General features: G+C 35.5%; 1 protein-coding gene across 1 annotated transcript in view; it reads left to right on the top strand.

The window, feature by feature from the left end:
• Positions 1-3,132: 3,132 nt before the first annotated feature.
• ELF1 (E74-like factor 1 (ets domain transcription factor)) overlaps positions 3,133-14,871 on the top strand; it is a 70,803-nt gene continuing 59,064 nt past the window's right edge. The window contains exon 1 of the mRNA XM_012648169.1: positions 3,133-3,441. Coding sequence (XP_012503623.1) covers positions 3,370-3,441 — 72 coding nt within the window. The 5' untranslated portion in view covers positions 3,133-3,369. The remainder of the gene's footprint in view (positions 3,442-14,871) is intronic.

Below are 14,871 nucleotides of genomic sequence, written 5' to 3'. Positions count from 1 at the left end.
TTCTGAAAGATAATATTAAAGCACAATAGCAGTGCGCAAGTGCTGGTAAGAAAATGTGCCTGATAGCAATGGAAAAGAAAAGTGAAACTTAAATTTTTGTAGACGTGTTCACATTGGTCATTGGTACAGTGTCACTTTGCACTTATGAACAGGTAAGTTTTGGAATAGCCTAACTTTTTACAGAGAAACTTTTGTATCAGGAAATATCCCTTGATTCTGGTTATGTTTTCTTACTGTGGTTTTTCAAATTTAAGATAATAGTTTTCTCTTTATCAGAAGTAACTTTAGTTATCCTTTTTTTTTAAATAAAGAATATATGTAGAAATAGCTTAAATATCTAATGATAAGATATTTAAAACATTATCTGTCATTAATATAATCCTTTTTCTCATTACTATGGGCATACAGGTTTGGGAGGTACAGAAGAAATTGTAGGCAATAGTTACTTCCCCAGACGAGGTTTTGATCTAATTATCTTGGTGGCTGGCACATTGCCTTACAAATAATAGGCACTGAAACATTTATTCAACTAAATTAGGTGGACAGAATTTTCAGACGTGAGATTATGTATAGTTAGTGCTAAATTGGTGCTGCAGGCAGTTAAGTGCTGTATTTTTGAAGGAAGCAATCATTGTGGTTTGAGGCATAGAGGCTGGGAGGCTTTGTGAAATAAATGGGACCCGAGCATTAAAGAATGGAGATGTGATTGGGTGCTGACAAGTGGGGGGAGGTGTTCAGATCATGGGGAACAGTAGTAGTAGTTGAGAAAGAAGGCAAGAATGAATAGTTTGTGTGGAGGAACACAAGGCAGGCCTACTATCGGAGAATTAGGTTGGGTAATAATTTTTTTTAATTTTTTAATTTTTAAAAATTATAATTCTTTTTAGATTTTTTTGGTTAGTTACAGATGCTGGAATGGGAGGTTGGGTAATAATTTAAGGGAAAAGGTACTATATAAGTAAAGTTTGTCCAAGACCAAATGTGTGTCTTATGTTTGTATATCCGTCTGATGAATTTAGATCAAAACACTTTTTTTCCCCTCCTCTAAATATGGTACATTGCTCTAAAACTACCAGACTGTGCTAAAAATACTTTCCCCGTATTGGAGTTGAACTCACTGTTAAAAAGGGTGGAGTGGGTGGGAGGGGGAAACTGCTGGGTTGGACTTGAATTTAGTAAGTAGAAATATCATCTGAATTGAATTCTTTTTTTTTTTGAGAGAGAGTCTCACTCTGTTGCCCGCGCTAGAGTGCCGTGGCGTCAGCCTAGCTCACAACAACCTCAAACTCCTGGGCTCAAGCGATCCTCCTGCCTCAGCCTCCGAGGTAGCTGGGACTACAGGCATGCGCCACCATGCCTGGCTAATTTTTTTTTTGTATATGTATTTTTAGTTGTCCAGCTAATTTCTTTCTATTTTTTTAGTAGAGATGGGGTCTTGCTCTTGCTCAGGCTGGTCTTCAACTCCTGAGCTCAAGCAATCCACCTGCCTCGGCCTCCCAGAGTGCTAGGATTACAGGCATGAGCCACCATGCCCGGCCTGAATTGAATTCTTAACCCTTATTTTATTTTGATTTCCAGTTATGGAAATCAGAGTCATTCATAATGACCCCTAGAGCACAGAATGTGTACACAGGGAATTGGCTTTACTGAAATTAGGCAATCGAGGACGTGATTTGGCTAGCACATACTAGCTAGATTTAGGTTTTAAGGGAAACTGATTCACCATGTCAGCTTCATCTCCAGACTTGTCTCTTTAAAATTATTAGGAAATTAGTAGTCATCCTTTCCTTGGAATCAACTTCTTTTTTGAAGTGTTTGTATTAAAATTGTAAATGCTGTTTCAAAGAACTAGATGTTATTTAATGTGATTATTTTTATCCTTGTCATTTCATGTCATATTTATGGCCATAACCATTTGTTTTATTTTTTATTTTTATTTTTTTGAGACAGAGTCTCAGGCTAGAGTGCAGTGGCACAATCATAGATCACTGCAGCCTCAAACTCCTGGGCTCAAGCGATCCTCTTGCCTCAGCCTCCTGAGTAGCTGGGACTACAGGCATGTGCCACCATGTCCGGCTTATTTTTCTATTTTGAGTAGAGACAGGGTCTCACTCTTGCTCAGGCTGGTCTCGAACTCCTGACCTCACGTTATCCTCCCGCCTCAGCCTCCCAAAATGCTAGAATCAGGGACCGGCCATAACCGTTTGATGCAGTGTTTAATAAAAGTGTGATAAACACCTAAGTTCAATTTTTCTTTTACTTTTATTAGTAGTGGTAACTTATTTTTAAAAATAGGCAAACGTCTTTGGCATACCTTTTTAAAGCATTTCTCCATTTGCTATGAAATTGTTTTCACTCTTAAGTTGCGTTTCTGTTTTTCTCCTATTGTAAAGTGCAGTTCTTTGCATGTTCTAATTTGCCATGACGTGGTCAAGTGCTGTTTCCTTCCTGTTGCTTGCAAGCCTATGCTAGAGATAAGGATACGTTTCAGTGCATTAAAAGAGAAGCCACTGAAGACAGGCTTAAGCATGGTAATTTTTAAAGCATTCTACTTATCAAAGCCTTTTTAAAGAACAGAAAGAATGGGCTTTAATTTTTGGTTAGTTTTAAAGGCTCTTAAAATAGTTCTTACTAACTTTAAATGTATTCAATTTTAAATACTTGTGTTAGACCTAATGGGGATGTTGTCTGACTGTTTCTATTAAAGATGTGAATATACATTATGAAATTACTCATGGAATAGCAATTCCTATGTATGTAGTTTGCTGGGTTGGTGGAACAAACTAACTCATATGTCCTTTATTACAATTACAAATCTCATTTTTATTGCTGGGTAGTTTTTTGGCTCTTTGGTTTTTTTAAATATTGAGTATTTTAATTACAGTTTAACTTGGGGAAGAAAGAAAAAGACATCATTTTCAGTTATGAGAGGTGATCTCAGCAGGAATGAAGTCTTCAAAGAAAATACGTAACTTTTTAAAAAAAACCTGCGTTCATTAGTCATATTGCTTTTATTTAAAAACATTAACCACCACCAAAAAAAAAACTGCTTTGGAGACACTGCCCTCTGTATCAGTTGTTTTATTCTAAATGGGTGATTGCTTTTTTTTTTTTAAACTAACTTAAGCTTTTGTTTTTCAGGCCAAGAAGATTGAGAGAAGAAGAAATTGAGAAAGATTGCCTCAGCTTGAGTAGAGTATCAATGAACCAAGAAAATTTGAAGCATCTTCCCTGAAGAAAACCTGGGTATACAGTAACTTCACAGACTTAGCTGAGAGTTTTTACCCAAATTGGTCACTCGACTCTGCTGCCTGATACTTGAACCTGTTTGGAATTTTTCTCATGTGGATCTAAGGGGAATGCTTTATTATGGCTGCTGTTGTCCAACAGAACGACCTAGTATTTGACTTTGCTAGTAACGTCATGGAGGATGACCAACAGGTATGAGATCCAGAGAAAACTGAATTTTAATAAATTTATTATGATTTTTCCATTTGTAGCAGAAAGTTATTTACTTTAAAGGACGTTAGAGAAACTTTATTGAAGTAAATGTTTAGAAATTAAATATTTGGAGGAAATATGTTTTAAGTGCCAGTTAATTCATTAGGTATAAATCTTATCCTTAGCTTTGATGTGGTAATAAGGAAGTACTACTTTTGGGGTTCAGCTTGTTTTTCTGTAAAATGAGAATCAATAGTAAATGCCTCAAGTAATTATTTCAAAGTAATTTAAAAATTTCTAGAGACTGCACTAACTTTTAATGTATGTAGTTAATATTTATAATCATGGGCTATTTCTTCAAGCAGATGAAACAGTATTAGCAGTCCCGTAGTCACACATCATTTCAGTCTAAAGCATGTGACTCTGAGGGAAGTTGCTTAACTTCTCTAGATCCTCCTCATCTGTAGAATGAGAGGATTGAACTGAAGAATTTCTAAATCGGTTTTCATTGAATTTACATAAGATATGCAAATTACTGTCTTCAGAATATAAGTAAGATCTGAGAGATATTGAGTAAAGGATTTAAGATTAATTCTGGTTCTCCACCCCTATCCCCCTGAAAAAAAAAAAAAAGGGCTGCAGTGGGGAGGCTAGGGTTTCTGGGGATTCTACAGTTTACTTCATTTTTTAAAGTGGGTTATATAGGGAATGTTAAGATTTGATGTGGGAAAAATAGTGTAAGCATTGGAGAGACTCAGTGTACTAGGAGAAATATTTTGAGAACTAGTAGGTTTAAAATACACCTTATAAAATTGATTTATTACTGAAATAATCCTAAATAATACCTAACTTTAGTAGGCCAGTTATAATGTGTCATGTTTTTATTCTAGAAACATAATTACTACAAAAAATAAAATTGATTTTTACTTTTGGCAGGATATTATAATTTTTTAGCTGTATTGTCCATTGAGGTGACAGAATAAAAAGTTTATAAATAAACCTACAAAAGGTGAGAATTTGGGTTAAGTTGCCTTAAAATGAAGATGAGTTTTGATCAGGGAGGAGTAAAGTTTCAGGGAGAGGATTGCTTGGTCCCAGTTAAAAATATATTAATAGTGCTATGGATTTAATCTAGAGACAATAGAAAAGATATTTTAGGAGGAGAAAGTGTTATGAATTTAAGACAGGATGTTTATGTGTATATTAAGGCTTGAAACAGTATGTTTACTGTGCAGCCCTCTTAGATGAAAGATGCTGTTGTAGATCCCGTGCTTGATGTGGTGAGGTTTGATCTCAGGATGTGGCAGCAGAGGACAGAGATCTAAGCCGCTCACTGGTATGCACTAGTACAATGGCTTTGACACTCTTCTGACCATGAGAAATGCATTTTACATTATGGCATCTATGTAGCCTTAAAAGAGTTTCGAAAATAATACTTACCTACCATATATATGATGCATTTAGTTAATTTTGGAGAGGTTATTTATGTCTTTGGAAAGGGAGATGGTGCTGTCAGCATGTACATATATGTATTTTCTTAAGTTATTGTTATCCAGCAAAATGAATCTATGTTCATTTTGTGCGGGTATTAAAGGATTTTACAAATATTAACCATTTAAGGTAAATACTAATATCTCCATTTTATGATGAGGAAATTAAGACATAAAGAGGTTAAGTGACCTGCCTGAATGCATACAGCTAGTAAATAGTGGACCCTTGATTAGAACATAAGCAGTCTGACTCTCACTAATGATGTTTTGTATATTCTTGCAATGATATGTGACAATCTTACTGTATTATAATCATTGTCAAGATGTTTGAAACTGCTGGCCAGGTTTAGAGTTTTTCAGTCTGTGGCCATGAGTACAGAAAACTGCTTTACAAGAGGGTAGATCCAGTGGTGGTCTTACTAGCATCTTATCTAACCTGTGGCTCTACTTCCTTGTTTGTTTGCTTGTTAGTTTAATTTGTTTTTAATATAAAAGTAATAACTGGCCATTTATAAAAGAAGTGAACCTAATACAAAGACATATAAAATAGTGAAATTTTCTCTTCACCTTTACTTTCTAATCTTACTCTCCTCCCCAAAAGAAGCTAGTATCAACTATTTGATGTGTGATTTTTCAGACATAGGTCTAAACAAATGAGTGATATACATACATGGAAAATTACTTACAGAGGTTGTTTTTTAAGATGCAAATGAAATTATGCTAAATCATATTTGTGACTTGTTTTCACTTAATGTATTATAATGTGTGTATGTGTGTGTTGCATTTCCTTGACTGCTAATGGTAAGGGAGTTTATTGTTTGTGAATTTTATTTATTGTAAATTTGAATTTTCTTTGAGTTTTTAATATCCTTCTGCCCAGCAGTTCTTTCTATATTATGGATGTTACGTTAGAATCATTGTTTTCTAATATATTCTGCAATTAATGGTTAACTCTCTTCTTGTGTCACATGATGCAAATATTTTCTCCCAATCTGGTACTGTCTTTTAACAATTTGGTATCTTTTATCTTATAGAAATTTCAAATATTTTTCATAAAATTTATCAATATAAATTGATAATATTACCAAGTTTTTTGGCTTTTTTTTTTTTTTTTGCTTCTGCTTAGGAAAGCTTTGTTTACCTCTAAAATTATTAAATTTTCTCTTTATATTTTCTTCTAGTATGTTTCATATGTTTAGCTCCTCAGTCCATCTGAAGTTTATTTTTGTATGATGTGAGATATTCACGATCTGATGACTGCTCCCCTTTCCCACAAATAGTGGTGTTAGCCCTTTACCGTTTATTGAATGTTTTATATTTTCACACCAAAACTGCCCCTTTGTTATATACTAAATTTCCATATGTACAGAAGTTTTGAACTTGAGAATTTATTGTTTTAATTGAACTGTTTTTATGTTGTGCCAATATCACATTGTTTTCATGAGTATCACTTTGTAGATTTGATATTTTATAGGTTATCCCCTCCCCCCCAAATTGGGCTAAGTTTTCGAATGAATTTTAGTGTTAGCTTATTAAGTTGCATTAAAAACACTGTTCAGCTTTTAACTTTCCAAAATTAAAAAGTATTTATATCTTTTAAAATGATTTGTTTTATGATCCTATGTTGGTTGGTTCTTTATAACATCACTGTTTGAGGGCACCAGATTAGAATACATTTCCTGTTTGCAGTTATGGTCTGTGGTTATAAATGTTATAGTCTAAAGAAAACAACACTGTTGATATCTGGTTGCCAACACCCTGATCATTTTCTCTTATTCAATCCATACTCTTTCAAAATTGCTTAGAACTCTTGGGTGGAGATGGCAGGGGTGGGGATGGGATGTTGGAAAGGAAATATCAGCACTGTTGATGCTGACAGTTTAAAACTCTGTTCTTGCTGTCTGTTGTAAATTGGGAATATTTGTAGCTGAAAACGAAGTGCTCAGTGTTGAAATGCAATAATAACCTTTTACACGAAGGTGTTTTGGTTTGACCTTATTAAACAGGCATGTATGAGAATAAGAAAAAAGCTGATGTCTATGGATACAAGTTTTTAAAGAGAAGGAAACTTGACTATTTACTTGAATATTCCAGGAGTTAATTTAATGAAAAACAGCAAGTAGTTGAGTGGTTTTTTACAAGTTGGATAAATTTTTTGGTAATTTCAAAATATTATTACATTGTATGTTTTTTCAGTTGTTGATTTTAAAAGTAGAACTTCTGGCAAATCATTTATGCTTAATAGACTTAGGTCACCAGGGAGAAGCTTGGTGTGACATGCTTGGCAAAAATGAACAAGTAGAGTGAGTATTTTTATAGAATCTCATTATAACAGACAAGAAAGTGGTCTTAGGACTTTCCTTCCTAGGGAGTAAATTGGCTTTCTCTGACTGCTAATTGCTGGAGGTTAAAGGGTAACAGTGCCTTGCCATCTTTTAAACAAGCTGCCCAGTGATTTTTCATGCAGTGCTTGGGAATCACTGCTCAGTGTAACAGAGGTAAACACAAAGTGCTGTGGATACAGAGAATGGAACAACTGACTGCATTGCAAGGTTGGGAAAGCTTTACTGTGGAAGTTGCAGTTAAACTGGATCTGACAGATGAAAAAGAGGGAGGTGTTCCAGAGCAGTAGAATGTACCCAAACTTCTGATGGATTTCTCTTGACTTCTTAATCAGTCCAAACATCTTAATTTGCAGTTAGGAAACTTTTCCCAGTTTGACTGTGTCACACTCTTTTGTTTCTTGTACTACATATTTTTGCCAGCCTCGGGGAATTTTCCCAGATGCTTACCTGCTTCTCTTTTGTTTGCTCAGGAATAATTGCTCACATTCACACCTGTTGCATGTTTAAGTCTAATCATCTTTCAGGGACTTAGAACAAAAACCTTATTCCAGGAACTCATCCTAAAACCATTCCTTTAGGAATTAACGACTTTATCCTGTTATTCCTATATCATTTATTGTCAGTGTCACACACTTACTATGTTAAATTTTCATATGTGCATTATTAATTTCCCTAAATAAGTGCTAAGTTACTTAAAGAGATTACCTTTTTCCCCCTTAATATTCCCAAAGCATATAATATCATTGAGTCCTCTTAAAAGATTTTTCTTCCTCTTAATCTGTTGATAAAATGATCTGTTTTATAAAATAGATAAAATTTACCTGTTGGTAAAATGGTCTTGGATATATGTGTGTGTTTTGTGTATATTCCGTTATGGCCTTTATCACATCAGAAGATCTTTGAATGATAAGAAGTGATCCTTGTTCCATAACTCTCTTGACTACAGTATCTATGTTCCAGGGACCTATTATCCACATTCTCATTTAGTGCGTGGACAGTGTGGCCATGTCACCACAATTCCAAGACCAGAAACAAATACTTCTGAGTCTTTTTTTCTGATAGTATTTTGAACTATTGTACATGTTAAGTGAAAATCACCTCAAAAACCTTTTAAAAATTGTCATTGAAATTATAAATTAAAATCTATTAAATAACAGTGTTCACATTTATTTACTAAATCTGGTTGGTGGTCATGCGGATGCTTTTATTTTTCTCTCTAAATGGTTGTATATTAAAATTATTACCACCCCCCCTCCGGCAAAAAAAAAAAACAAAAAAAACTAACATCCATATAGAGCTTTCCTGTTTCTTGGGAGAATCCTTCAAATTGCAGAGGCAGTTTTTGGCATGATTGCATTTTGAGACTGAGGCTGTATGTTGTAGATTGAGAAAATGTACATAAGAGTATTAATCACATCAATCTGTCATTTTTCAGCTGGAATGATAAGATTCTGTGAGGTCAGAGATTAAGTACACCTCATAAAATAGGGTGGAAGGAATTAGTTGATAGTGTTCTATGTGTAACTTACTCAGCACCAGGGATTTGGAGGGCAGGAAGCTGGAATGGTGCTACTCACCTGTACCTGGAATCAGTGGATCCTCTGTTATCTATATAAAATTCCACGGTCTACCTGCTTTGGTTGCCTTCTTTTTTAATCTTGGCAGATCAGATGTCACAAATCCATTAAAAGCTTGGCCATTTATAAAACGCACATACAGAAGTTGCTTGTTTCTTTTCTGTATACTTGGAAAAATCTTCATCAAAGGAGTCGTGCGGAAAAGACCCCCAGGTACAAACCTAATTGCCTTCTGGGGAAAGTCTGACTTTGCATAAGGCCCAGGCCCTCTTCAAATTAAGTGGAGAGACAGCCCGGCCTGTGGCCTAGCTTATCTCCCTGCCAGCTCTTGGCAGCAGGGAAGCTTATGGTTATTATGAAAGCAAAGTTGGTGAGGGGAGCAGGAACTTGTTTCTCTCTTTTGCAAAATCTCTTGTTAACAGACCCCCTAGCCATCACACAGACGCCCAGTGATAACATCCTGGAAATGAGTATAGCTGAGATCACCACATAGGGTAGGACAGGCACTAGATGGGCTCCAGCAACATTTAGTGATGAATTTTAGTAGCTAGTGTTTACTGAGCATTTTGCTTTGTGCACTGTGCTTTACAGGGATTATCCTATTTAATTCTTACAACAATCTTAAGAAGAAGTAAGTACTCTAATTCTTACTTTACAAAAGAGTGAAGTGAGGCTCAGAGAAAGGAAGCAACTTGCCTGTAATTACATAGGTCTACTAAGTGATAAAGCTGGGAATTGTAACCCAGCCTGTGCCTTCAACCACTTTCTTTTTCTTTTCTTTTCTTTTCTTTTCTTTTCTTTTCTTTTCTTTTCTTTTCTTTTCTTTTCTTTTCTTTTCTTTTCGACAGGGTCTTGCTCTGTCACTCAGATGGTACAGTGGCACAATTATAGCTCACTGTGACCTTGAACTCCTGGGCTCAAGCAGTCCTCCTGCCTCAGCCCCCTGCTAGTAACTAGGACTATAGTCTTGAGCCACCTCACCCAGCTACTATTTTTTATTTTTTTGTAGCACTTAACCTCCCAAAGTGCTGGAATTACAGGCATGAGCCACCTTGCCTGGCCTTAACCACTATTTGCATAATGTTAGCCACTGCCATATGCAGGTGGCAAAATGGTGGTTTTAAATGTGGAAGAATTATTAGACTTTGCATTTATGTTTAGTAAAAAAGTATATTTAGCTAATTTGTTAGTGTAATTACAGATAGACAGTCTTTATGCCTGGCATACCTGTGTATATACCTTTAAAAAAAAAAGCTTTATTATTGGGCAGGTGGCCTGCCACAGTGAGCCACTGACCATCGTGCCCCTCACCTCTTGGTGCCCTGTTGATGCTCTTAGCTGAGTGTCCTGTGGGGCCCGAAGTGTTACAAAAAGAAAAAAAAAAAAGATTTGTTGCAATATAACTCACATACCATATAATCCATTTATTTATCACCCTAAAAAGAAATCTGTACCCATTATCAGTCATGTCCTATTCCTGCCCCCTCTTCCTAGCCCCTGGGAACCACTTGTCTCTGTATGCTTGTCCATTCTGGACATTTCAGACACAGTAAATGGAATCATACAATATGTGGTCTTTTGTGACTGGCTTCTTTCACTTAAGCATGGTGTGTTCAAGGTTCATCCATGTTGCCATGTGTTAGTACTCCATTCTTTTCATTGCTGAGTGATATTCCACCATATGGACATACCACATTGTATGTATCCATTCTATATACTTTTTAAACGAAGACTGTTTTGTTTTTTTTTTTAATGAGGTTTGTGTTGGTCAGTGTTTTATTGCCAAATTTCTGTTGGCAACCTCTGTTCTCTCAGAAAGTACTTAGTCACCTGGAACAGCCATGCTGGGTAAAAAGGGAAATTAGTACCTCTGTTGTTGTTTCTAAATATACTGTTTTATTAAAAAAAAAAAACTTTCCCCTGAACATCTGACACCTTCGATATATCTTAGTTTTGCTATGTGACCTTGAAAATTTTTGTCTCCTTTCCATTTCAGTTAACACACAGCATATTAAGCTAAGCAGTTCTGTAAAAGGATAGGCTTACTGGCCTTAAAAAGAACAAAAGGGTCATCTTCAACACTGTTTAGAGAGTGCTGATGAAGATAATGTCCTTTGGTTTAATGAAGTAAAAAGGAAACTGGTTGTTAATGATTTGTTAGAGTATGAATTTAACAAACGATATCCTCTTACAGTGTTCATAAATGTAATATGCCTAATATTCAATAAGTTAGAGTGCAGGCAGGATTTTTTTTTAAGACACAGTGACCAAAATTGTCAATAGTAGGGCAGTTCTTTTGGAAATTTGTTAAAGAATTGTTATTGGAACTGCCACATTATAATGTAATGATTGGTAAAACACCCGTGAGCTTGTCTATTTAACCTTTTCCCACCTAATGTGACATTGAGAGAAAGCACCGAAGGTGTAAGACAGGACCAGGGAACTTATTAGCAGGATAGTATGAAGATCGAAATTAGGGGAGATGTTTCCCTCCTAAAGAGTGGTATTTTAGTGACAGTTTAAAGATTTGTTATATTTTATGGTTTTTCATGACTTCTGCATTTTCGACATTCTACTTTATTCTGTGGCATAGGCAAAACAAAAGCAAAAGCATTTAGAACAAACTTCCAGTGTTCGGTAGGAAAGCAATTACTGGGAAGCTCAAGTAACTGTAATCTCCTCTCTCCCCTTTCCTACCTCAACACATAAACACATTCAGAAATAATTTGGTATTTAAAGACTTAGATGGGAGATGATTTTTCAAAAAGAGATTGATTGGTGTGCATCCAGTCCAACTGCCTATAAGTTGGACATAAATATTGAGTCATGAAAATTGATGTTCTTGTCAATCGAGAGTCTGTGTGATGTGGCATAAGAGTATCAGTTTGGGAACCTGGCTCCATCCCTTACTAGGTGTGTGACTTTAGACTTTAGACGTGTTTTTAAATATTACTGAACTTTATTTCTTCTACCAAAAATAAGAGAATTACCTTCCAAGGTTATGAGCTTTAAATGTTTTTGCAAAGCATCTTCCAAGAGCCTGGCACACAGGAAGTAGTCAATAAATGTAGCAGTTGCTGTTGGTGCTGTAGTCGTATTAATGACATGAGTTAAATCAAGAAAAAGCATCGAAGATTGTTGTCTTGCACTGTGTACTGTATATTACACAAGTGTTTTGGATAAGTGAGGTAATGGAGGTGATTTCTGTGACTTACATACCAGTTATACAAATTCATTCAGCTTTTGTTTTCTATTTTCTTATTTTTCCTTTGATAATCCAGAATGGCTGGCTTGATTCTAGAATAAGCCAATAACCTTGTCACTCAGGATTTTAAAAATCTGGTAGATTCATCCTGTAGAGGAGCATTTCCCTTTAACATTTCCATAGCATTTTAAATTTGTTTTGACGTAGTTTTTGACCCGTCATCCAGTTTTTTTGGTGTAACTCTAATTTCTGTCTTTGCATATAATCAGCTATTGTGACTTTTCCATTCTGAGAGAGGCTCTGTTGTAGCTAAATTGCCTATATTTAGGTATGCCTTGCCTGATTTTATTCTATAATATGTACATATCATACAAGATTCTTGTCAGAGTCCATCTTCTAGAAGCAGAAACTACTCCTTTAATTATGATTTTATTTAAATTCTTTGAATTATGGAGAATCTGCATATTTAAAACATTTATCGATCTGGTAGGAACTACTGTGATGTTTATTATCTACTAAGTTTGTAAGTAAACATATTGAAACCTGGTTAAAATTTACTACATCACCCCCAAATCTACCTGTTTCTTTACCTAATAACTGATTCTGTTCATATATATATAGACACACACACACACACACACACACACCCCCCATATATTAAGCTTTTAAAGTGGACGCTCCAATATGAAAACTGATTATTTTCATTGGTTCTTTTACTTTTTGATACACGTGGCCAAACTGTAATTTATCCTGGCTAAAAAAATGGAAGAATCTGGACAAAGACTAAAGAAAGCCACTAGTCATGAAAGAGTTACACTAGGATTAGATTTTGTTAAAACAACTCCGTAGGGATTTACATTGGAATTTCAAAAGTTATCTTGGAGAAGGCTGAAGAAAAAACCATTTGCCTTAGATGTTTGTATTTTTGGTGGTTCTGTGCAAGAGAGAAGCCAGGCTTCTTCAGAAACACTCATACCTACTGGAGCTAACACAGTAAAAAAAAAAAACTTGTTTCATCTGTAGGGTCTAATATAATGTTAAGAAGATAACTATCAGCTGGGTGCAGTGGCTCACACCTGTAATTCTAGCACTTTGGAAGGCCAAGGTGAGAGGATTGTTTGATGCCAGGTGTTCAAGATCAGCCTGACAAAAAGAGTGAGACCCTGTCTCTACAAAAAGTAGAAAAATTAGCCGGGCATGGTGGTATGTACCTGTAGTCCCAGCTACTCAGGAGGCTGAGGTAGAAGGATCACTGGAGCTCAGGAGTGTGAGGTTGCAGTGAGCTATGCTGACGCCACTGCATTCTAGCCTGGGCGACAAAGCGAGACATTGTCTTTTAAAAAAAAAAAAAAAAAAGATAACTACATGACTTTTTTGAGCTAAATTTTAACTGAGATGAAACTTTCATTATGACTACAGTTTATCTGTAGGATCCTGTACTTATAGTCTGTGGTAGTGGTGAAGCTTGTGGTCTCTAGAATCCTGGCTGGTTGACTAGTAAGTGTCAATAATATAGAGATGATGTGGGGATTAAGTGGGAAAAGCCATATGAACCTAGTGTAACTACTTGTAACATAGTAACTACTTTCATCATCATCATCATCATCATCATATTAGGAGTGCCATTTTATTCTATTTTATAGTGTCTCAGCTGAAGACCCCTCAAAGATAGAGACTAGAGAACACCTTTTACACAGCAGTGTAGTGAGTTTTTTTTTTTAAAGAAGGAAGTACTTCGATTATGTTAATTACCAGAGACTTGAATCCTTTTCCTCCCATATCAAGCCACATAATGTAATATTTATCTGTGTCATGATATTTATAGCAGGTATATAATCCAAAAACCTAGGATATTGAAGAAAGCCAGTGGGAAGTGGGGAGGCTAATAGAGACATGTATTTACATTTTATACCTTGATGCTGCTTTGCATGTCAACCTCTAAGCCAAGAAACCATTATTGCTTTAATATTGAGTACAGTATAAAGGTAACACTGCCTAACATTTTACACAGTCCTTTTGTAGTTTACAAAGTCTTCTCTGCATACACTTTTCTACAAATCACCCTATGATAAAGATAGTATTCTTCCCATATTGTGTAGTATATTGTTCCCTTGAATTTAGTACTGGATAACTAGAAGACCTATATTAGAATCTTTGACCTATAATAGTAAGGCAGGGTTACAAAGGCACCCAGAATAATTGCCGATCAGAATAACCTAGCTTATTTACCATAGATGTATCTGGATTCCAATTGTGATTTACTAACACTCTTTTAGAGTATCTGTTAGTGGATAATTTGCCTTATTAGCCATTCATTGTGGCTAATGTGATCCTCCCGCCTCACCCTCCCAAAGTCTGGGATTACAGGCATGAGCCACTGTGCTTGGCCCTTTTTCTTTTATTATTTCTTTTTATTTTACTTATTTTGGGGAGTGGACTTGTTAGATCCTTTGAGCTAGTATATTGAAGTATTTTTAAGTTTTCAGAATGGTAGTAATCTAAATTTGGTGTTTTGTTTGAAACGAAAATGCTCCAGTATTAAGAGAAATTGAAGAAATTGCCAGGGAACAATCTTTACATGCATAAAATTGGGAGGTCCAAATAGTTTCATGGGTGAGTTATTTTAAACTTTAATGAGCTACTGAAATAGTTTCAGTTCAGAGAGAGTTTCCTAATTCATCTGTTATGAAGCCAACATAACACTGATACCAAAACCTGGCGGAAAAAACACTAGACTGATCTCTCAAGATGGATATTTTGTTTAAATATAATAATGAGTAAATATTTATTGTCTCTTACCCTTGTCAGGTTCT

Source organism: Propithecus coquereli, unplaced genomic scaffold, assembly GCF_000956105.1.
Source record: "Propithecus coquereli isolate 6110/MARCELLA unplaced genomic scaffold, Pcoq_1.0 Scaffold11, whole genome shotgun sequence".
NCBI lineage: Eukaryota > Metazoa > Chordata > Mammalia > Primates > Indriidae > Propithecus > Propithecus coquereli.
Note: the sequence above shows the minus strand (reverse complement) of the source record. Positions and strands in the feature narration are given on the sequence as shown.